We start from the raw sequence: 24641 nt of genomic DNA on the forward strand, positions 1-24641 counted from the left end.
GGTGCTGAGGAGAATATTTGGACCTAACAATAAGTGGGATGAGGTGACAGCAACGTGGAGGAAATAAGAAATGGCGGCTAGCGGCTCCATAATTAGGCCTAAACACTCTTCACCAATATTACTTCGGTGATGAAATTAGTTCGAATTCGATGGGCGGGATGTGCATTGCGAATGATGAGGTGAGAAATGAGTACAAAATTATGACTGGAAATCCTGAAGGAAGAGGCTACTTGGACGACCTGGTTATAGATGGGAGGACGAAATTAAATCGATCTTTAGGAAATATTATGACAGGGAATTAATTGGAATTATCTAACTCGTGATGGGAACCAATGGCTGTCTCTTGTGAACATTTAAATTAACTTTCAGGTTCTATATAAGACGGGGAGTTTGACTAGCTGATTGTACTATCACCTTCTGATAGACTGCTCCGTTCCATATAGTTTCTTAGACACATATCCTGGCTACATAGACAGTAAATTGTCAAGTTTCGTGTTATATGGGTGGGGTATAAAATAAACCACGATGTCTTTATTGGGCTATTCTAAGAACTTTTTCTGTTACTTTTCTACCTTTAAAATGTCCAGCTTCGCACCCTGTTACCTTCAGTCGATCATTTTCACTTGGGTAAATATCTGTTCCGAAACTTACACGCCTTAGTGTTTTGCCCGAACTCTGATTCAAAAGAAAGCAATGAACTTAACTGCCTCTCCCCGAGTCCTACGAAGTTCCGGTTTAGGCACGAAGCCAGTCCAACCTTTGAAGGTGCACCGGAGGGGAAGAACAAAACACTGACTGATGATGACTAGCAGGGGAAAACCGAAGCACCTACAATTAAACCGCCCCAGAGTCATGCTGCCCTGGGTTTTAACACGGAACTAACTTTCACTCCTTATATTGGTTATGACGATGCAATTTAACTTAGATTAGGAGAGTACTCCATCTATAAATTTAAGGAAAGAAAGAAACAATCAAACAAACAAAAAGAAAATATAGGCTTGTGGTATTCGTAGTGAGTACTTTAGTAAACTCGTACAAGAAATCGACATCTTGACTAAATAAGATAGCAAGAATCGAAAAGAGCTTAGAGGTATATTTGTAAAATACGTACATTTGAAACTGAAGTTTGTTTGATAACTTTTGCATTGTTTGCTACTTGATGGATGGACTCATGTATTTCTGTGACAACTGCCTCGCCTCCTCAACTTCTGCTTTCTTTACTTTTCATTCAAATTGTCTCCATTACAGTCCTGGCTCACCAGCCCAGGATTTTCGATGTCTTCAGTCGTTCTCGCAATCTTAAGAATGTGTTGCAACAGCCCACGACTGTTTCATCGCACGTCTTTTCCGTTTCATTATGCATGATCTTAGATCGCTCTGATAGTGGAGACAGCAAGGACGTCTGACACGTTGGTAAACTTTATACCAGACTCCACGTGGCACTACAGAAGACAGCCATCTTGGTATTCACCGCCGTGAGAACATCAAATACCACATGTATAATATCACTCTGCCATTTTTAATTTGTGGATATACGAGCAGGTAGAAAGCAGCTGGTAACCCTATTGTAATTCTGAACGGATGTCTCCTGAATTAAAGTCTGTAGAATTCTCTTTGCACCAGTATGTTGGAAATATACTACCAGAGGAGCTATTTCCGCAAAAACGTTTGCAAACGGATTCATTCTTTAATTTATTGTTTTTTTAAACTGTAACCAGCTTTCTGATTATACAGATACCACGAAATGATAAAACGGGTGAAATTGTTGCACTGTATTAACGAGAGTGAAATGTTGCATATTTGTGTGTATTTCTGGAGTTTCATTTATAGACTATGTTTTTGCATGGTCCCTGTGTCCGTAAATTGAATGCAACTTATATGTTTCAACACAGAACAATGAAGCTTTGTGTTAACTTATGTATGAATTCTTGTGAAAAACTTCCACATTACAATCCTGAATCAGTCTTGTCAGAAACACACAGCTTTTTTTATTATAAAAGTGTGTTTCCTTTGCGAATAGACCCGGTTTAGTCCTGTGTGAGTAAATTCCCAGAAACTTCACCAACAAAACTTAAGCACTATGCTGAGTTTGAAAATCCAATAATGTGGTTTTTGAATATGAAAAGTTTGAATCAAAGAAATGGCCTCAGGCCCTAATTTGTTAAGTTAATGAAGATAAGTGAGTGTCAGAACAAAAGCAGCTTGGTTTTTCAACATGTTTGAAATTACATAATTTTTTTTACATGGAAATTAATTCAACAAGGAACTGAATGAATGCAGCCAAAAATATGTAACCGCCTTGCATTATTCTCCAATGAATATTGAATTGCACTTGTACGTACTTAGATAGCGTGATATAATAATATTTTGGCAGCACAAATCTGAAACTTCAGTACTCTTAGTGGGCTACCAAACAAATCCCGTCTTATACACGATTCTGAGCAGCTTCAATCCACCGCCATTCGTCAAAATCTATCTTAATATTATCCCTCTCTCCGTGGTAATATTGTTGATGCAATTGGAAAGTACCGAGCTGGAGTGTCCTTCACTAGCATGGCCTTGGTGACAAGTTAAATTAAAATCGATCAACCGATTCAAAACTCGTTAGGGACAAAGACACCGACAGGATTTTCCTTACAGCGTACGCTTTGTTTACCTCATGAAACGGTAAGCCTCGCATTCCTCAAAAACGCAGAAAGTGGGCTGAATACTAAGCAACCAAACAACTTTTAAATTAGTTCTGTTCCACACACAGGCTAATCCTGCTTCGCTGCAGTCTACTTTGAGTTTAACGTGTTACGCAGATAAGGTGATAATGGTTGCCAAGTCATCATCATGCCACAGTTTCAGGATTAGGAACGAGCTGAATTTAGTAGAATTTGAGATTTTCATGGCGGCGAATACGAAGTTGGCTGTCTTATGAGCGAATCTCCCTGATGAGGGGGCAACAAGTACCTCTGAAACGTCGGTAAGCATTTACCAGACTACAGGGCGCTACAACCCAGAAGACAGCTATCTTCTTGTTGATTTTAGTTTGTAAGTTTCTAAGCATATCCAGAAAATTTAGACATTTAAATAGTTCGTGTTTTATGGTTCTGTTACTGTGAGAGAAGAAAACATTTCAATTCAGAATATTATATAATAAGGAATATCGTGATTTATCGAGCCCACATCGTGTTATTAGTATGAGGAAATGTTTGAGATTTCGATGGATTAGGCACGGAGCAGGGATTTGAGAGACAATACATGCGAACAGAATTTTGGTGAGGGAATGTCTTGGAAAAGCCAAAGAGAGGGAAGTGGTAGGAAAACTAAGTGGATCTTACGGAGGCTGGGTGTAAGGATCAAACATGGAGGGAGTGTTTGATTTGACTTACGAGAGTTAGTAAGTTTAATTAACACCTTGTTGTGCAGATATTTAGAATTTAGTAATTTCATTAATTGTTTGATTAGTCAGTCGGTAACATTTTGTTAACACTTGCATATTACACAAGTTAAAAATGTCATCCAATGTCTCTTTAAAATACGGTTGGAAAGAAGTCTTCTCCCTGTGACGAAAGAACGATCATGTATGGTGAAATAAGAAGATGCGTGAGGAAGAGTTCGTTGCCTGTTTTAATGATGTATCCAGAATTTCGAGTGGAGGAACTGAGGAAAATCACAAGTCTCTCAGTCGGGACATTACGGATTTAGTAAACTGTAACCGCAGTGCACGTCATAAGCGTTACAGCTTGATCGAACCCACTCTGCGGTATTTCTTTGAGTGAAAGAAATCTGATTAAACACGCCACACGTTGAATGATAAGTTTGAGAATGTCGAATTCTGACATATCTTACGTAACTGGATTTTCCCAAAGACATATTTTAAGTATGGTGCTCATTTTATTATTTGCTGGTATTTTCTCACAGGTCCTCCAATCACCTTCGGTATCTGTCGCACGCATGATATGAAGTGTCATCGTAATCATGCATATTTGCACGTTAACGTACAGACAAGCCGTATTGCACATTATTGCGACAACGTGATGGTTGTAAATCACGTCGGTGCCTGATGGAGGTTTATCTAAGACGAAAGGCGCCATAGCTATAGAATGGCAGTAACAAGTGAACTATGTTCATGCGCAGCTGACATGACGTAGAGCGTGATCATCTTATGGCGCAGGCTCGAGAGCGGATAGCCCGATTTTAATTAAATTGAATATTGCAGAGTTTTACGAAGTGTTGTCTAACAATTTTAATTTTAATTTATATCTTACAATTTTAAAGATGGCTTTGAATAAGAGCTTAAGTACTTCTTTGAGCTTATCTCAAATGCTTGCGAAAACGTTGCATGGACTAATCAATCTCATAAATTGAATTTAGTTTACTTTGGTTAACATTTACTCCATTTTTCAAATAAAATTCTTCATTGTGTCCATAAGGCGACCTTTCTCTCACCAGCCACGTAGCTACAGCCACCCGAATCAGGGATTAGATTCTATGATACCGAGTCGACTGTTGAACATAGAAAGAAAGGCAAAGGAAACAAGTAGAAATAGAAAGAGAGTAAGAAACCAAAAAGGAGAGCGAGAGGGAACTGTCCCATGGAAACGAACATCAACATCTTTGCTGGGCTGTGCTGACTGTGTAGTATAATACCAAGACGCTAGTTCTGAATTAAGGCGTTGTTTACACATGAGTTTGGTGCATGACTGGGATATTCAGAGTTACAGTTACGTATTCAACCAGCACGTCTTTTTCTAAAATATGAATCACACGATTTGTAGAAGGCGCCAAATCTCTTTCTGCGTTTTTAGATTCAGTCTTCTCAGAAGCGATTAAACTATACAGATATCGTTTATAACATTCGGCGAATACCAAGCATGAGCATGTAGGTTTTGTTACTATAATAGAACAGTTGTAAGAAGTTGCGGTTGCCTCATCCAACGCTTAAAAATCACCAAAATCCTGCGCATGACGAAATTACGACATCTAAGATGAAATTTGAAATTTTTATGTTCCAACGAGTGACCAAAGAGTTTTATGGGTGGACAGTGCTGAACGGTTTACAGAGCAAACTAAGTAACGGACTCCATGATACAGAACTTCCTTTGAGATATAATAGTCATTCAGCTGTTAAAGACTTTCTTTGCTTTTATGAGACCATAATGTTCATCATTTCTACAAAAGCCCGCCATTATACCCTATCTCGAGCCAGTTAAATCAGGTCAAAATCTTCATGTATAGGCCGCCTATGATCATATCTCCATTGTGGTCTTTTCAAGATTTTTACCGACAAAATATTTTGTACGCATTTCTCAGTTTAACCATGCGTGCTACATACCATGCCTATGACATCATTCTTGTTTTAAACACTCTAACAGTAAGTTACCATACGAAGAGTACAAATTATTTAGCTCCTTGTTGTATTATTGTACAGTTCTTTGTTATTCCCTGTCTGCCTAATTCATATATCTCCCTCAGAACTAAACTGAGCAGCTAATATCGAGCATTTGCGGTACAAGGCTAGTGGTTTCCATTCTCAATTCTTTATCATGCACAGTTAACGAGACGCGTGTTGTTTAAGGGATGAACTTATACTACAATTGAACATTATCAGCAACTTTTAGTTCACACCTTTCCTCCTAAATTTCGTCCAGATCCATACCATATTTCAGAGATACATCTCTCCATGGGTTCTTAAAAATCAGGGAGAGCCAAAAGTCACTTAGCATAACATAAAACAGCTGCTATTATCTGTAAGTTACAAATATTTTAAATCTGTCTGACCATAAACAAGTGTTAAAGAAATATAGACCCAACCTAGCTCCACCCACCCAGGCACATTCATCGCCCTGATGACGGAGGCAGTATGACCTCTGAAACGTTGGTAAACATCGACCAGACTACACAGCGCAACAATCCAGAAGACAGAAATCTTCATACTCACCGCTGTGAAAACCTCAAATCAAAAATATAGACCCAGTTTTCGAAACGATTGGTGCCCACAAATTGTCTCAAAGGTGCAAGAAGGAGTAAAGAAACTAAAGCAGACAGAACATAACCTACAACAAACAGTTCATAATAACTGCGCGAACAGGGATTGGTTGATTGGTTGTACCGGCTGCTGCGTCATGGCACAGGGCTTCCCTGAGTGGGCGGGCTGCCCTATAATGTATATATAACATGCGGGTGACTGGTCGGAGAGTCATACCACTGCTTGATCTGACACAGGTAGCCAGCGACAACGCCAGAGTGTTGGATTACATAAGTCCGTTGCATCGGCTTACATCGCTCAAGATGAGGAGAGGAACAATTGTTGTGTTCTGGGTCGTCCTTCTCGTCGCGCTGCTGACGGTTTCTCAGGCGCACGCAAGACCTCACAGGTAAGCCATTGCATCATTGTTGACGAGTGCGTAATTTCTCGATCATTGAAGTCACTTTAATGTCTTCTTAAGATCATAAAAGTGTGGTCATCTTATAACACAGAATTGCTTCGAATGCAAAACACTTTGCAAGAACGTTTGTATGTGTTCTGTCCCTTGAAAACAGTATTGAACTCTGATGTCATAAACGCCTTATCACACAACAGTGCATTGTTTCATAATGCAATGCCATGATATACGTATAAAAAAGTCTGCACGCTTCCAATCCTACTTAAGTGGTCAGAAACTCAGATGTATGTTTTTTTTCCAATACTGTATACTTTTATTTGCGCTTCTATTATTAATATCATCATCTTTCATTACTGTAACTATAATATTTTTACAGAATTCAGTGGTGTCACGTAAGGAAATAATTACAGAAGATAGTTTGTGTTTTATAGCGATGTGTCGGTAACAACTTAACTGGGTGAATTACCCAAACTCCGTAATTTGATAACATCGTTTGTTGTCATTTCTCACTCCAGAGTTTATCTGAATTTGACGAAATGTTCAGTAATTGAAAGACGCGACAGAATTTCATCGTCGAATGCGCTACAGAATACTTTCTGAAGAAGGATGTACGTCAACACTTACATAGAAGGCATTCTTTCCGATATGCATATTCATGTGAATAGCAAAGGCTATAAGTTAACAGTTATTTCGTAAAAATTATAGAATCTCTACTTTTCAAATTGTAATTACTAGCAGATGGCAAACTTTAAAACTTTCGATAGGTATCACAGGTTTCGAGTTTTCGCACTCTTGAAAAATGGGTCTGTGAACAAGTGATATTTGGTTCTTGATACTTCGTGTATTGTTAGTTCCTTTACGCATTGTGATATGACTATGTTTTGTACCTTCATGCTTCATAAATAATTCATTAATTGGTACCGCGAAAGATTATGTTCGAAAGATTGTACCAAAACGGCCAAGGAAAAATCGTAGATATATAAAACAGTGTCCCTACCTTCAAAATATGTTTTAAAGAAAAATTTAAATCCTTTCGATGATATGTCTGTGTATATCATGTAGCATTTTACTTCTAGTAGCTTCGCATAATTAAGAATTGTAGAGCCAATGGTTTCTTTTATAGCTTACTTTTCTGCACTTTAAAATCTTCAGCCATTCTTTCAAATTTAGAATGCTTTCAAACTTAGTGAGACCCAGGTGTTACAACTTTAATCGTGCTTTTAAATAAGCGTCCTTCTGCTAGTACATTTTCTAGGTAACATGTAATTAATAAGTTGTAAAATCACGAATAATTATATTTAACGGTTGAGAGTTTTTCTTTAGTGATTTATCAAACATCAAATTCAGTACTTTAAGTGAAAAAGTGAGATATCTCATGCGTAACGTGGAAATGGTTCAATGCAAGATTCTAATTTATTGTGAAGGTGTTAGATGAACTGTAATGCACAGATGGAAAAATTTACCCTTGGGCGCTGGCTAATAAAATATTATTTAAAGGTGGAGGGAGAATCCAGCTAATTTTAACGAAATTTCATGCATGACAAAATTGCTTCTTTAACTATAACAATTTTTTCCATCTGTATGTTTTCCTTCTTTCAGTTATGCGCTTCAACACATTGCTTTCATAGGTTCTGCAAATGCTGACATGTTTCCTGCTTTTCGCCATTTTTGGTTCTTAACAGCAATTTTTTTCTTTTCAGAACTTTTTCTTGTTTCTCTTTTTTTTGTCTATATGCTGTGTTGTTTGCTGGCTGTTTCACTTGTTTTATATCTTTAACTTTGTTTTGTTTTACAGAAGTATTTATGTTCTGCTTTCCTGCCATGGTTGTTGCTTAATGTTGCTTGTGACTGAGATCGATAAGTGGTAAATATTTATCTACAAACGCGTAACCGTTCTATACTTCTCTTTGTTACACATTCAATACCAGAGCCGAGCGCTCATGTCAGCCCGGCCAACACGGTTAACATGTATAGTTCAATGTATAATATTTTCCTAGTCAAAATAGGAGACGCTGAAGATTCGGGTTTAGGTCCATCTGTTACTGAGAACTGTAATGCTAAGCAGGTCACATAGAAAGAAGGATGGCGGAGGAGACTAAACTTTCGTTCTTATAACCAAGCCTGCCTTAAACTGCATGTCACATTGCCGAATCAGATTTTTCAGTTGGCCTCAAACTACATTGTGCAAAGAACAATCATTACACGAACTGTAGTTGACATTCATGTCACAACATGGTTCTGTTTCTCGCTTTAATGTTTGTTACTTTTATAACTTCGAAAACTCTCTTATTCATGAGCGTCATTTGATGTTTTTACATTTCATTGACCATGAAAGTTTCCCCTAACTTTCCTTGGGTGAAAGTGTGATATTCTGAGTGAATGAAAGGGATTTGCGATATGTCGGGAGGCGTGACCTTGCAGGCACTGTGTAATTAGAATATGCTGAAAAGTGAAAGTAGCTCACGCAATGTCCGATGTACAGGGAGTAATGAACAGTAGTTCTGGGAATGTTATCTCTTGTTTTTAATAATCTCTTAAAATTCCCGCACTCATAATACAGGCAGACATCACATCATTTGCTGTTTTTCCCACTCTAGTTCATTGAACTGCACATTTGGCATACGTCTGTTACATTGTATCTCTGACCCACTTCTACAATAAACCACACTGCTTGAACAACGTAAGCACCAAACTTACAAAATGTATTTATCATCTTGCAATGATAGTGGGCTTGTTGTTCCCTTTTTGGAAGATAGCACAGCAAAGTTCAAGAACATTTTTTGTCCTAAAAATCGTATATAAATTACCAAATGTCTTTCCACTTTTACCGCACAGGATTTCCCCTTCTTTTCGGAAGAGGAACTTTGTAACCACAAACTGCAACCGGTAACAAATTCTCCTTATCAGACTGAGGTTCTATGTTCCAACTAGACCTAAATATTGTTTGTTAGTGGCGAAAATATTAAGTTTATTATGGCACATCTGCTTCTCAACATTGAATGTCCTAATATTATATCTGGAAATCATTTGTCGCTGTGTGTAAACTTGTGAATTATGAAACATGATACTGTTTCAGGCTCGCTTAAGGACTGTGTAGATCTGCGACGTGTCGGGAATGTTTAAGTACAGATATTTGTCTAAATAAAGTTCACAACTTTCTTAAATCCCTAAAAATATAACGTACGAATGGGTCTATAGGCCTTGTATAATAAGATAATTGACTCCTGCAAAGCTTTGTGTAGTTCTCCTACTGGTTTACTTCTTGATAAGAATCGCGACTTTGCCTAGATACGAACAGAGCTTTGTGTTTTCACAGTGCCTGCTTACGGGATTCTGTCAAGGGAACACGGACGTGACGTAATTACGAACCTCAATTGCCCCGTGACGCCATGTTAGGATTGCTTTGTAAGGAAGAGCTATCAGGTAGATGGTATTCTTTTTTCTTGTCATTGGTTTAGCCTTCACACAAATTTAGAATAATTCATATTAACTAAGTTAAAAATCCATATTAATTTCTATATGGACATTATATACACTCATGTCGGAACCCATTCATTTTATGCTTATCACTACATGGTTGAAAGACAGTTTTGCAAAAATACTGTGCTTCACTAACCCTGGCTTCAGTTTGTAGTGACTTTTCCTATCCTCTCCAGACAAATTCTGATTAGTACGTTAACCCACGCCCTTTCTTTGTACATCCGTTCACATTCATCATTCATAAATCATCCTACCATTCGACGTCACATAAACCATACGGAATAATTGGAGAGTGCCGTTAAATAAACAAATACGAAAGACTCTTGTGCAATATTTACACTGCGATGCGCAAAATTTAAACTTTGTAATATAATCAAGCTTGGTTTTTCATATTATTGACTCAGGCTGTAGCCTCATGGCGCAATCCTTTTCTTCGAAGTATGTAATGTCTATTATTGAAGCACATCTCTTCACATGGTAATCACTTTCGCCCAGAGGAAATTCGTGTTAATATCCGTGTAACGCTCTCTCTTATAACTCTGTAACCATATAACTTAATTCAATGAAACTTGTATGACTGCTATGCCATTAATGGTCACTCCATCTCTGTATTTTTCTTTCTTAAAGTCAGTGTCAACATGGCGGCAGTGCAAGTTTGTGAGTTAAAAGAAACATTAACGCCCGTTAATACAGTTTACTGAAATTTCATTTGGCAATCGATCTTCGGAACTTTTTTGAAAGTAATTTTATAGAATGTAAAATAGTATGACGCCCATCGAAATCTAGACATAGCTTTTCATTTGATGATAACTATAAATAACAATTAGAGCTAAATAAGACAATTATTGTTTGGAGATCAATCATAAGCACGCCTTCAATTTTTGTATGAAACCATTTCTTATGTTAAAATTAAAAAAAAAATATCATTGGGGTGAAATGTTAACGGTATGTGTAATTTGGAGAGGGGGTGTTGGGAATGTATAAGTACTAGTGAAAATTAAGCTATGTGCAAAATGTGTCCCCAAATTGTGTGATAAATACGTATAGTTACTCTAGTTTGGCCGTACATATTGAAGCATTTGAAAAACTAAGTATCATAATTTATCGATAGAACGCTTGTTTGAATTTGTCGTGAACTTTCTCCCTTGTAGTAAGGCCTGTGTGTGCTTACTACGGAGTATAGTAGTGTTATATAACTGCCTGTTGCCTCACATTGTGAAATTATTTCATGCTACTTTGCGATAGCGCTGTCAGTTATCAGACACTAAATCAGTTCTGTATAGTTTCCATAATTTACATAAATTTCAATCGTAGATCAGTTAATTCTTATCTTGTTCTTGAAACTAACATTACTCAGTAAAGCCTCTTTGAAGTGTCTCGTTATGAAAATTGTGTTTGCAGGAATATCGTTACCTTTTCATTCCATATTTTGAAAATTAACACGACTTTGTGTCGAACGATGAAAAATGTTCGTTTCTGAAAATTTTACTTTATTTTTGATTCTTGTAAGGCGCTCCCTTCTACTCACATCATCATCTTCGAACATGTTGCTGCAGTGACAGCTTCTACTTCGCATTTTGAAGGCACTGGGTTCGAATATTGACCCGGAGTCAAGCTCTCCTGACTGAGGTTCCTCGTAGTTTTCTTTAGTTCCTTCAGATGAGTTCCGTGATAGTACCTGAAAATTAACTACGTCCGTTTCCTTTTATATCCTTTCAAATTTAACATTCACAATCATATTAGTATTCGACATCATGTTGACCTAAACAATGCGGTTGAAAATCTGTCTTTAAATAAATAGCTTAAGAAATAAACCCACCAGCTGAGAAACAGTGCTGTAACACAATGTAAAATTTATAATTATAGAAGTTGAAACACCGTCGTAAAATATCGAATAAACAAAAAAACTTGCCTGTTTGAAGTAGTGGGCTCAAAGTATCAGAAAGACATCTTGTGAACGATCCATGTTTCTTATTACTGATTGATATTCCTCCATAGGCAGAAACGAGTATCAGACCAGAGGCTGGCAGAGTTGGAGACTTACATGGCGCTGAGGAAGATGGCGGGAAAATTGGTTACCGTACCGCTAGGGTTCGGACAGGTGGACCCAGCCAAGATGTAAGTTAGCAATTTTTTAACTCTTCAATGTTCCTGCTGCAGGGACAAACGGCAGACGGACTTTGTCGTGAAGCAATACATCACTCAGTTAAATAGAAGGCAGGCGGTAACGATAATCGTGCCTTGCGCTGGTCTCAACACCACGAGCTGGTAAGCACAGCATATCGGTACCACGTGTGCTCAAGAAAGTGTACACAGTCATTTGAAATTGACTGCTGACTGTTGTGTCGACATTTCACCTTCATTGTACAAAAACACTTTCCTCCCACAAAATTGTCGTTTTCATGTAACTGACCGTGAATATATGCTTTCACTTTTGAGACCATACCTTCACACTTTAAGAACTGGGTTTCCGATGAGGGAATTAGGAAAACATTGTTAGGCTAACTTTGAAAACATCACAGTAGTGTTAACTGCAGCGAAAACTATCGTTGCGTTACTTTGATATCATGCGTTACACTTTCACCATCCTGCCTCAAATAAAGGGCTACAGACTTCATTACACTTTTGAATTCATAGAAAGAACAGGATATTTGAGAGTGAAAACATTTATACAAATTCATACAAATGATTGAATTTCCCCTGTTAGAGTAAGAAAAATTAAATGTTTTATTTGCACAAATACGTCGAAAGATAATGTAAGTTCCAACTAAACATTTTAGTTCCACTGAAAACATACGCAGAATTAATTTACAGTATTCGTTTCCACAGAAGAACAACACAATGACAAGTTGCGTGATTACGCAATAAGGCGTAACAAGAAAGGCTTGTTCCCATAAGGTTATAAAATCTTATTAAAATTACACATTTATTAAGTAAATTACAAATCTGTATCGACTCCTTTTACAATTTCAACGTATGTTGAAATATGTAACGTATTTATTATTTGTAAATACACTACATTTTTACCAATGATGGAAACTGAAATTAACGAATTCATTTCTTATCCGTTTTAACACAGGACGGTAGTTTGAAGAAAGTGAAAATTTATTTAAAATACCATTAATATGTGATATTTGAATGCGAGAACCATTTTTAAAAAATCACATTAATATCGCAGTATCGATGTTATATAATCTGAGCTATAGACCGCGTCGTTAAATCGACAACATTAAATATGCTAATAAAATCAGAATATGACAAAACTTCTTATGATAAAACTAAATCAGCAGGAAGGTCCACCCAGCTTTACAAATTTTCAGTGTGGAATTTCCATATGTCTCATATGACGACACATGCACTTTTGTATACTTTCTTGAGCAAAGGTGTACTTTACTTGCATGGGTGTACAATGCATCCAGATGCAAAATGGGAATCCAGTGACACACACGTGGAATTATGGGCCGATATATTAACAAGCATCCTTACCGCACTGTTAAAACTACAGAACAATATAATGGGTTACATGCACGAATCTCTCATCACAAGTGATGAGATTATTAGTACCTAAGAGATTTAAACTAACATGAGTTGGAGAAGCGTGTATAATATTTAACCTCAGTGTATGAATTCTTCACCTAGTGAAGCTATGAGTTTGATTTGTGGTAAGCATGGGGTAAATAATTAAAATGGCATTTTTGTTGGGAACACGCATGGAGAATTGCTATATTTGGGAAGATAATATTAAACTTCATTTTATATAAAGAAGTTGCAAATATGTTAATTAAATCCTGTTGGTTTGCAATGGGATCGAATGGTGGACTTTGGTTATAACAAGCCTTCGGACTTCGTAACAAGTTTAATCTTCTGACAGACTGACAACTCTTGACTGCCAAAGGGAATGTCTGTTATCATGGAATATGCCAGTTATGTTAAAATAATATACGCTTATATTCCATACACATAATAGTCAAATTAAGTTACACGATCTACGTGTTTCGACCAGAATTATCGCCGTCTAGGCACTAATGTCGGCGTATGCAATTACGACTTGCATTTTTGTAGCCCTTCATAAATAGTTTAAATCAGCGATCATGTACCAGCACAGAAAATTGCATGGCACGAATATATATATATATATATATAAAAAAAAAGAAAGAAAGAAAGAAAGAAAGAAAGAAGAAGAAGTGCGCCTTGCGAAGGTTTTCTTGTGTCAGCATTTACTTCTGTTTGCAGTAACTTCAGTAATTGACTATACGAATAAAATTAACATTCATGTTTGCCTGTTGAATAGGATATAATTATTTTATGGGTGTTAAAATTAGAGTGTCTGAGAGGTAATTAATATATCCGTGCATGTTTAAAGTTTCCTCTGCATGAGAATAGATTGGCGGTATCCTAAGAGAGATTCACTGTTGATGTATTATTTCGGAATACCATTCTGATCTGAAGAAAGGAACTGAAATAATTGTAACTGAACTCTGTTGACCGCAGTTAATTTGTTAGCGAGTGATTTGTAACAGCACGCACATTTGAAATATGGGAAAATACTGTGTTAATATTTTGAAATATTTTCTGACATAAACACATGCGTACGTTTTAAAAATACACAACGTAATGGAAGAATTTGGGGTGTGTGAATTTTAATTACTGTAGTTGTGTTTTGTTCAGTCATTACGCATTAATGACATAATAATGACATTAAATTGTAAATAATGTTTAAAGCCTGAAGCATAATGTAATTTTAAAACATATGAACAAATTATAAATGTGCTGTGATGAGATGTGCAGGAATGCCAAAATAAACATTAGCTGTATTTGTAGCTCCCCTCCCCTAACAATATTCTAGGATTTTTATAGATATGAAACCAAAATAATATCAACGTAAAGTGTTTAAAGTCTGAAATAAAATATAAGTGAATATCGGCATATAGTTATTTTAACCCAGCGTTGGTAAATTCATTTATTTCAGAGTACTGAACTGACACTCTGAAGGAAGTAATTTTCTTTGTTTCGCTCTTCAGTTAAATATTAGTACGATAATGCACACTGCGCACTCCATTACACAGAAGTGAGCTAATAATTTTAAAACCACTGTACTCGTAATTACAGCAATAAAATTACATTTCCGCATTGACAAAGCAGGATGTGGTTCCTTGAAAGACCGCTGTTATATTTAAACCAGTTTTCTTCAGTACGTTTAAATGTACATCACACAAGAATTCTTCTTGTTGTACTTAGAAGTTTATAATTGTTAATTTTTTCTCAAGATATTGGAAGATTGGAGTTTTCTTACACGAGTCTTTTAATTTACGAAATAAAATAAAGTTGATGGACCGTGGTCCATATTAAAATCACACTTTGTACAAGTACAAGTTGCGAGTTAGTCTTAGTCTCCTTTTCGTATAATTAGATTTCGAATATTATACATTTTGACATGAAAATACACATTTTGTGTAGCTCTTACTGAAAAAAGAATTGTGTCAAACGTGTATCTTCGCTTTGAAAAGAGATCACACGCTAGACTGTAATTTCTTTTTCATAATGAAACCACTGATAAATTTCGGGGGCTGCAGAGGGATAGAATTAGATGTTGAAGAAGGATTAAAAACAAACCCATGATTTTCTACGGGCAACAAACTATAATATATGTTTATTATCATCATCATTATCATTGCGTTGCTGTCAATAGCTTCTAAAATATAATATCAGAGGGCAAAGACAGAAAACCACTCTTAAGGAAAAATGTACATTCACTCAGTTTAGGTCGCAAAATTTATTGGATCCGCGTCCTCTAACCAAATTACGATTCGATTCCTTGGCTGAACTTTGATGGAAGACAATTTACATTGGAAATGTCTATATGTGAGAACTGTACGCCTGCATGCAGACATTTACATTCTTTAAATGAGTTTTAGAAATTCTAAACCAATTTTACAGTACTTTCTTCGTTCTCAAGTTCTGAAAAAAAAGGAAAAGTCGCATTTTGGTATGGGTCTCTCCTTTTATCGTATGGAAATTGAAGAGGCCGTAGTGTTTTCGTAATAACATTTTGTGGAGGACGCAAGTCTGTTTAAAACGACTTCACACAACTCTAATAGTTCTATACCTGATGGTACAAACTGAGATAAAATAGGTCACAGAATTTTATCCTGTTCTGTAAAATTGTACGCCAAACATGCAATATTTATAGAGGTAAGTGTATTTTATAGTGTTTATTGGAGAGGAAACTCAATTCTTCCCATGATACGAACGAGACATAAGCCTGCACTTAAGAATCACACTGTATTTATGCAGCCAGCAACTCTTTAATGTGAAATGAACCGAATGGCTTGTCTCTGAGGTGAAATTATAGTTACAATGGAATTACATCCTGTTTGGTTATGCCACTATTTAGTTTCCTTTATTTCTGATTACGATTTATGTCCGGTGAAGATAGTGAAATTAGACTTTTAATGCGAAAACAGCCTTATATTGAAATAAATAATTTTTGATTTCTGTCTTCTGAGTTGTTGCGCCGTGTAGTATGGTAAACATCTACCATGCTACACGGCGCAACAACCTAGAATACAGAAATCTTCATACTCACCGCTGTGAAAACCTCAAATCATACAAATTATTTTTAGCTTTATCAGTCTGACCCCTGAGCTCAGAATTTGAGTAGGTGGCTTACCTGTAAAAAGGTTTGGAAGCCATTGAAATGCATTATCGCTCGTATTTCAGTATTTATTTCTTTGTGTAATTTATATACTGTTGTCCCTAATCTTGCTTTGTTTAAGTCATCCCATGCTTTATTAACGCACTTGAAAACTTATAATGTGTGTAAAATATTATAAAAAATATTTTCCTTCTGTTTTAATTTTTTTTGTCATTCAGGATTATATTATATTATGTCTTGTTATACGTATTATATTATATTGATTGCAGTAAATTCGACATTCCAAACTGGCTGAAAATCTCGTACCTCTTCATGTCAAAGCCAGCTAACATAAAAAGTTCTCTTGTAACCGAAGTTAAATTCCAAATTTCTGTATGTGTATCATAGGCACGTACAGTGAAAGCAGAAAATTAAAATTCGGGTATAGTTCCTAAATCGTACTCCGATATGAAGCCTACAGAACTGCCGTGTCAGTTGGCTGGCTCGCATGCCGGATCCCTTATTTTAATTGTCGTGATAACCTCGTAATTATGTTGTAACAAAACCCTTGGATGTCCCAAATCCAGAAAATATCAACTTTCGGGTTATCAGTTTCATGCAACTGAGAAGGTCCGGAAAACAACCTTTCGAAAAGCTGATCAGTTTCCGTTCTTATATGAAAAGGCAGGGAGAACCTTCTCGGATGGACTCGTTAAAAAGAAATCAGTAGAATGGGTTTATTTGAATCCGTGATGATCTGTCATCGGGCTGGTGATTGAAATTAACTTTTCAGCGGTCCACCTGAGCACGTATCCCCACCTTTCCACCTGAGGACGGAAGCAAATCTAGTTATCGAAACGTTCGAGGTCTGCTCGGAAAACTATTCAGTGGGAAAATTCAGAAAACTTAATACTAAGTGATCTTTTTTTAAATTTTGCTTATAGGATAAGTAAACAACGAGGTTCTTGGTCACCTTGATTAATCATGTGGCCAAGAAATTATTTCCTTTTACCTGCCGTTGTATCTTATCTCGTACTGTTAATCTTCCATTCCCTTCCCATGAGATTTCCAATCGTAGCTTTGTATGCAGTTATCTGTCCCCCTACACGTTTCGTTTGACAGTAAAAATTTTGTGTGAAGTGGAGCCTCGTTGCGTAATTTTCTCCGGCTCAAGTACAACCCACATAACCATATTACGCTGACGATTATCAGTTGTTTTCGCAGTCAGAATATACTGCAATGCCCCTGAATCAACTGCCTGTGTTCGTTTGTGACACAAGAATGAGTGAGATTAATTCTATAAAAACCGGTGGTTCCTATATGAACTACTTGCTTTAAAATTTACCAACTCTGCAATTATCTTACAGACCGCTTTTATGGGTTTCTTAACGATTCTCAGAATAAAATCGATTATTATTTCTTTAAAGAATGTTACCAAGTGATTCTTTTAATGGAGATGTGTTATGTTTTGCTTGAGGTAAGAATTTTATTTTAAAATGTTATTTAGATGAACTTCGGGTTTCAAAGTTTTAAATAAATTACTGGGTTCATGAGATGTGGCGAAAGAATAGACTTTCCTTTTCGTAGAACACAACAGTGAAAAATAAGGATGGGAATGTGTGTTTTTAACGCTGATATTTAATGAAGTCGAATGATGAGTTTCATTCTTCTGCTGCCTTTATCCTTAGAGGAGGAGACCTTTTCCTCCGAATCTAGACTGTACATTGATGAAGGGAAACAATGGGTTAAACTGCAGAAATGTGAAGATGTGTACTAAGTGTATAGACTATAGGACTAAGGTGTATGCACCTTTGTGATGTCAGTGAAGTTACTGAACGACCAAGATTCGATTGCCAACAGAGGCGATTAGATGTTCTTCCCCAGCATGTCAGTGAATGAAATCGGGGGTATTGTAATAAGGCTAAGTAAATGTGTTCGGAGAGCCCCGGGTGTAATACCGAAGTTCAGAGTGCATGGAGCTTTGCCTCCACACTCCCTGGTTTTCTTCAAGTTTTGTTTTTTGTGTAGAACAACTTCGCAATGAACAAACCCTTGCAGTTTCATGACGGCAACTTCGTATTCGAGCTACAGGGAGTCACGACGACCATCACAAATTAGGATAAAGAAAGAGGAAATGTCAGCTGTAGACGGGAGAACATTATTAACTCAGGAAGGAAGAATCTTTGCTCATGGCTCTGTTATTCTTTCAGTGGACGTCGACGACGCCGTTCTTTAGAAGTCCTGTTGCAGGAACTGCGCAATCCTTTGACGCAAGACGACCGCGACAACACGGCGGACGCCAACGCCAACGTTAACGCCATGTTAGCGGATAACAGTGAGAGTGACGAGGATGTACGGGACTACGTAGAGTCCCATCAGTCGCTACCGGAATGGTACCATGCAGCTCAGGTGAGTTTGCAACTCAGAAACCGCTTTGTACATTTAGATGTTAGTACAGAAGTCTTCGTAACAACCTTTACGGGAAGGATATACTTCAGAGCATCAGGCAACTAAAATACCTCCTGAAAAATACTCAATAGACACGGCCGTCAGCCCGAGAAGATTTTATTAATCTTCACAGTGATATTTAATAACTTTAGAGAAACAGTGTTTCTGAAATGTAGGAAATTACGATGAGCTAGCATTTATGGAAGACGGGGAGACAAGGAATGGGTACAAAATTTTTATAGGAAACCCTTCTCGACAAGAGGTATTTGGAAAACTGAGAAGGAGATTAAGGAAATTGATGTACTGTGGGGAAATTGTTGTAACGGGTTCAGTAATTAACAAAAATAACGAAATAAATAAAATACTCGAGTTTCACGTATATGAACCTGTTTGCGATTCTAGGTTTGTAGTAATTTTAATAAATCGCTACGAATACTCAATAAATTGTCATTAATAACACAACGGCCCACGAGTTTATGAGAAAGGGTAATATGGTCCCAGATCTGTAATAAAACATCCGATAGAAAGATACGCCTGGCCTCTGTTGTACAAACCGGGTATTACTGTAGGCTCTTGGGTGTTGCATCGTGCGAAACTGGTGTGAATTAGACGAGGGGGCTTTAATAATCGTATTCTAAGAACTCTGTTCGAACATTGTGGTTTAAATCTACCCACACTCTTGGGGAACAGTCATACGGCGTGGTTAGATCTGTACAGAACACTTTGGTAAGCATTTTAGAGAAATTAATTTTTTTAAATCTCGTTTTAAATATTGCGTGGTTACGTAGTATCGAATGGGAGGATTATTATGAATAGTAAAAGTAAGAAAAACATGGAAGGAAGCGTTCATCAGTCATGTTAAGACAGTAATCCAGCAGCTGCCTGGAGGGACTGAAGAATACCATGGCAAACTTTAGCCGAGATATTCGGTCATCTGTCCGAGAATCTACTCCGGGACCTATAGAATACAAAACATGATTAATTATTTAATTAAATTATGTCAGGATGGTGTTTTCCTATGTCTATTTAGTCTTCGGATAGTTTGTTAAAAGAGTTTCAACAAACAGTAGCCATTTTATGTATTTCTCTTTTCTTTGCAGGTCTGAGGAAAAGGTCCCTTCAACGACGTAGCCCTACCATCTCGCCTGTCTCTTGTTGTCGAACCACAGCTGATAGATGTGGACTTGTCACTGTTTCTTTTTCAAGTGAAAATGACTGAAGTTGTGTTTAAGTAACTGCATTCCTAACTCAGTTTATTTCAGTCATTTTATCGCTTCAGACCTAGTGCCCAGGAATAGGTAAAATTTCAGTGAGTGGCGTCTTTTAAGAATATATGGAGATGACGTAATATTAGATGATTTGTTTTATCTTCATCTCTACGGCTTGTGGTACATTATTGTAGCGGAAATGAACATTAGAAAATAAAGTCTAACGTAGACAAAGAAACGGGAAAATAAACTATATCCGGTGTCTATATAATTTTGGGATCAGGTCTGAGAGAGTTAATTTCTTCATAAAATGAACTGTACAAACACATTGCATCTCCTTTCCATTTTGTGCATTTGCATTCATAAGCCACTGGCATTATTTAATTTATTTTATTATTTATGACATAAAATCTCTTTAATGTTATGTTAATTTTATTTCCAAGGATGTTGTATTAACGTTAAATTATTTTTGTCGAAGTAATGAAGTGTGTTATGACTTTATTACTTCGTTTAGATTCTAGTCATTTCTGCTGGAATACGCAGTTTCTGTAGTATTAATGGCGCAAGCCATCAATAGTATTAAGAATTGGATGTGTGGAGTATATATGTTGGTATGTGTGTTAGGTAGTGCGTATGTAACATTACCAAGAATTTATCAAGTAACGGTTTTTTGTATTTATTTTTTCTCATTAAGTAGCAAATCAGGGGTAGAAATATAACACATTGCCCTCGCTCAATATTTTTACTTTATATTTATTGCTTGTTTTATTTAATGTTAAATTATTATAATAATAATTATTGTTATATACAAGTAACACTATATGTTATACACATATACTTCCTTTCAGATGTGTGAGAAATATAGCATGTTAATAAATATTTGATTCTCCTGTAGACTCATTGTTAAGATCCTTTATAACAATCCCAGAACAGCGTCAGTCCTTGACATGTGCAACAATGCAGCGAGTGAGTGACGCATTCTGCATGTCTGCGTACTTAGAAATGTCAGCGCTTTCGACTCCCATTAATCACAATACGCGCTGAAATGTTAATGAAAATGGCTCAGCAACGAAAAGGTATGCCCGTCAGGGCATAATAAATCGGTATTTTGACATATTGTCTTTTACGTACAAGAAATCGTGATGTGTCTTAATGAAATAACTGATGTATGAGAACTGCAGTATTTATTAGACGATACAAGTGTTACAAATTCATGAAGTCTTGAGGTCTCTAGCGATGTCATGTCATAATCTGCATATTTTTTACTTTGTTATTGTTTAAATTACAAATGGAATAAAATACGTTTTGGAAACAGGTTCTTCGTCCATCTTAGATAAAAATGAAAGGACGGAAACCCTAGCTGATGGGCCTCCTGGTTAGCCCAGGTCTGAGACTAGCTCTACTAGTGGGCTCAACAGCTAGAGATTCTCTCCTTTCCCTTTTTACCTGAAGACGGAAGAAGACCCAGCCTCCGAAACGTTATATTTTATCCAATTTGTATTTTTGTACTTGACTTCGTTACAGAACTTTGTCGAAATCTGACAAGGTGTCCAGGAGAGGATACTCTACAGACGGAAGGTTGTCCTAGATTAGTGTGAACGGAATGAATTTTAATTAATTATCAGGAAATTTGAACGTGGGGTAGGAGATTAGTGCAATAATTTCAATTTAAACGTTTTATCTATCCCACATAGTCTTGCACAGTGAAGTTCTCACTGCCTCTCAAAGAGCTATCAACTTATTAGGAAGTTTCGTTTTAGTGATTAAAAAAAGGATGAAAACATCTTGCATGGAACCAGATATATGACCTTCTGGACCATATTTCTGGTCCGAAGCACAGAACTAAAACTATGCTGAAGTAGTTGGTCTCCTTTTACCTTTTTATTTACGCGCATATGCGAGTAAGTGCGTTGTATCTTTTTCAACCGGGATCCACAAGTTGTGCGTAAATTGTCCGCGAGTTGCGTTGATGCTGCATTGTTAAAAGTTTTGAGCATTCTTCGATCACATTTTTTCTTTCCACATTGGAGTAAAAACGTGGGGAAAAAAACAGGCCTGCCGTGTGTCGACAGTTTAGTTAGTCAACATTTTGTTTAATCAGGATGTATGAGACAGTTTTCGGGAGTGGGTCCGACGTGCCAAAAGTATTGAGGAACACTGACGTATGAGATTCGAGGTTCTCTCGGCAGTGAAGGTGAGGATGCTGCTTTTCTGGGTTGTAATGCCATGTGGACTTGTAGATAGATACCGTCATTTCAGAGGAACATACTGTCTCCACATTCAAGCTATGATCACTTCAGCCTTGATGATGGAGGCAGTATATTTTTCGCCGAAATGTTGGTATCTACCTGCAAGCCCAAACGGCGTTACAACCCACAACGCATGAGACCAACATCGACAAGTGTGTCGTAGATAACTGACTGGGCCTACGTAAGAATTGGCTGTATTATGTTACATCTCATCTTAGGCAAACTTCGTTACACTTCAGTCAGACGAAGTGGATAAACAGAGCATTACGGCAGGTTATAAACCTGCAGTCACATGCTCCCATGTGTAGCCGCGTCGGACTCCTTAAAATAGCCGACGGAACACGTTTATCTGACTTCGCTACCTCAGCAACCTACAATTCACCAAATATTCGACCTGTTAGGGATATGTGATCAGGGAGAATTATAAGGGACGGACATAGTAGGTAAGGATGGGACAAATTATAGATGCGTACAAATTTTTAGTCGAAACACTCGAAGGGAAGACTACTACTTGGAAGACGTGGGCGTGGAAGGAAGGATAATATTAAAGTTGATCTGAAAGGAAAAGAAGAAGGGTTGAGGTCTGAAGTCACCTGGATCAGGTGAACGTCTGTCAGCTTCTCAGGCAGGATTTTGCACTATTGAGTCAATTAGTGGGCTTGTCAATATTTTTATGAGCCCTTTTGGTAGAAATTCACTCTCTTTGAAATTCATATAAAGTAGGGAATATACTGGACTACAACAATTGTACGATATTGACGATAGGTGCCGCAAGGCAACATTTTACTGCCATCTATCGTCAGTATTTTAACCACTTTCTGAAACACCAACATTTACACTACAATTTTTCCTTCAATCCTGATCTACTTGAGGGAAGTTTTTAACTGCACGCATTCAACATTACTTATCATTACAAAACCTCGATATATCGAACTCTAGAATTTTCGCATGCGCAGTCAGTTTTGATAGTGAGATATTTGGTTGGTTCTTTGCGTGTGAGATAAAATATGGATCTTTCAAGGTTTTTTGTGTGTTTATATAAAGTTTTGAGCATTCCTATTGTCATATTTATTACGTGAACTTTACTCACATATTTGTGAATGTTTGTGTTTGATTGTACATGTTCAAGGCCAGTGGTGTTTCAATGTCAATCTCATCTGTCTCATTTTTCGTAATCAGTAAACATGGCGCATAGAAGCCAGTTGTTTTGTCACTAACTACTACAATTCACTATAAATTGCAATGTTTTCCACGCCATCTTCAACATCAGAACCACATAATTATGATTTTGAGAAGGAAGAAAACGCTGCAAAATGGAAAGGAGTATTTGTCAATTCTTTACGAAAGGTAACATTAAGTGTATGGATTGTACCTAGTGGTTTTCATTAGTCCCATCCCTCATTTCAGTCATAGTACTCACAACATTTTGAATAATATTTTATTCTTAAATTTGTATTTTAAAATGACTTTGTTAAGATGTGTTCGTATGTTAGATGGTGAACTGTAACTATGTTCGTAAACAGTAATTGGAAATATAGTAACAAGACAGTTCAAATACAGATTTTGTGAAACCAGCTGTGTGTAATTTGACAACATAAGTGTATTTCTCTTCAAGATGGGTTAGAAATCTTTAAGTAGTTTATAATAATAGAATTACATACAATATTGGAAAGTACTAAAGACCTCCCTTATGTAATTGTTTCAAATGAGGATTGTAGTGAAACTGATTGTTTAGTGAAATGGTTTGAAGCTTTACCTCTGCATCCCCTGCATGCCCTCATGGTTTTGTGCTTGGGTACAGGGGAAACTTTAGTTTCTTAATTTATTTGGACACCAGGAGCTTTCATGAAGAAAGGGATGGTAATTAAAAATGAGGTATCTGTCCTAAAGCAGTAGAGTAGCAGTTTGGAAATATCCAGTTTTTTTACAGTTATATTAAAAATGAATTTGTGTGTTGCCTACAGCAAGGGGTCTCATTTGCTATTTTGTTATCTTTTTATATATATATATATATATATATATATATATATATATAGAGAGAGAGAGAGAGAGAGAGAGATATACAGAGAGAGAGGGAGAGAGAGAGAGAGAGAGAGAGAGAGAGAGAGAGAGAGAGAGAGAGAATATGCTTCCAACATGTCTTGTACTTTGGATTTTTCCACCATAAAAAGGAATGATTTGCAATAGCTTGCTGACTAGGGTCTAGTTACATGAATGCACACATTTCTATATTACACTTACTCATTTT

General features: G+C 36.8%; 2 protein-coding genes across 2 annotated transcripts in view; both read left to right on the forward strand.

Annotated features, from left to right (window-relative positions):
* Positions 1–21038, forward strand: part of LOC110832969 (uncharacterized) — a 65726-nt gene extending 44688 nt beyond the window's left edge. Inside the window, exons 2-6 of the mRNA XM_087351223.1 lie at positions 6214–6365; positions 8170–8238; positions 11853–11972; positions 18699–18897; positions 20037–21038. Of these exons, the coding sequence (XP_087207349.1) occupies positions 6280–6365; positions 8170–8238; positions 11853–11972; positions 18699–18897; positions 20037–20042 (480 nt within the window). The 5' untranslated portion in view covers positions 6214–6279 and the 3' untranslated portion in view covers positions 20043–21038. The remainder of the gene's footprint in view (positions 1–6213; positions 6366–8169; positions 8239–11852; positions 11973–18698; positions 18898–20036) is intronic.
* Positions 21039–23333: 2295 nt separating this feature from the next.
* Sos (Son of sevenless guanine nucleotide exchange factor) overlaps positions 23334–24641 on the forward strand; it is a 41284-nt gene continuing 39976 nt past the window's right edge. The window contains exon 1 of the mRNA XM_022070486.2: positions 23334–23740. Within this exon, the coding sequence (XP_021926178.2) occupies positions 23636–23740 (105 nt within the window). The 5' untranslated portion in view covers positions 23334–23635. The remainder of the gene's footprint in view (positions 23741–24641) is intronic.

Source organism: Zootermopsis nevadensis, unplaced genomic scaffold (assembly GCF_977971745.1).
Source record: "Zootermopsis nevadensis isolate Lab colony 2312 unplaced genomic scaffold, Znev_1.0 Znev_ptg000018l, whole genome shotgun sequence".
Taxonomy (NCBI): Eukaryota; Metazoa; Arthropoda; class Insecta; order Blattodea; family Termopsidae; genus Zootermopsis; species Zootermopsis nevadensis.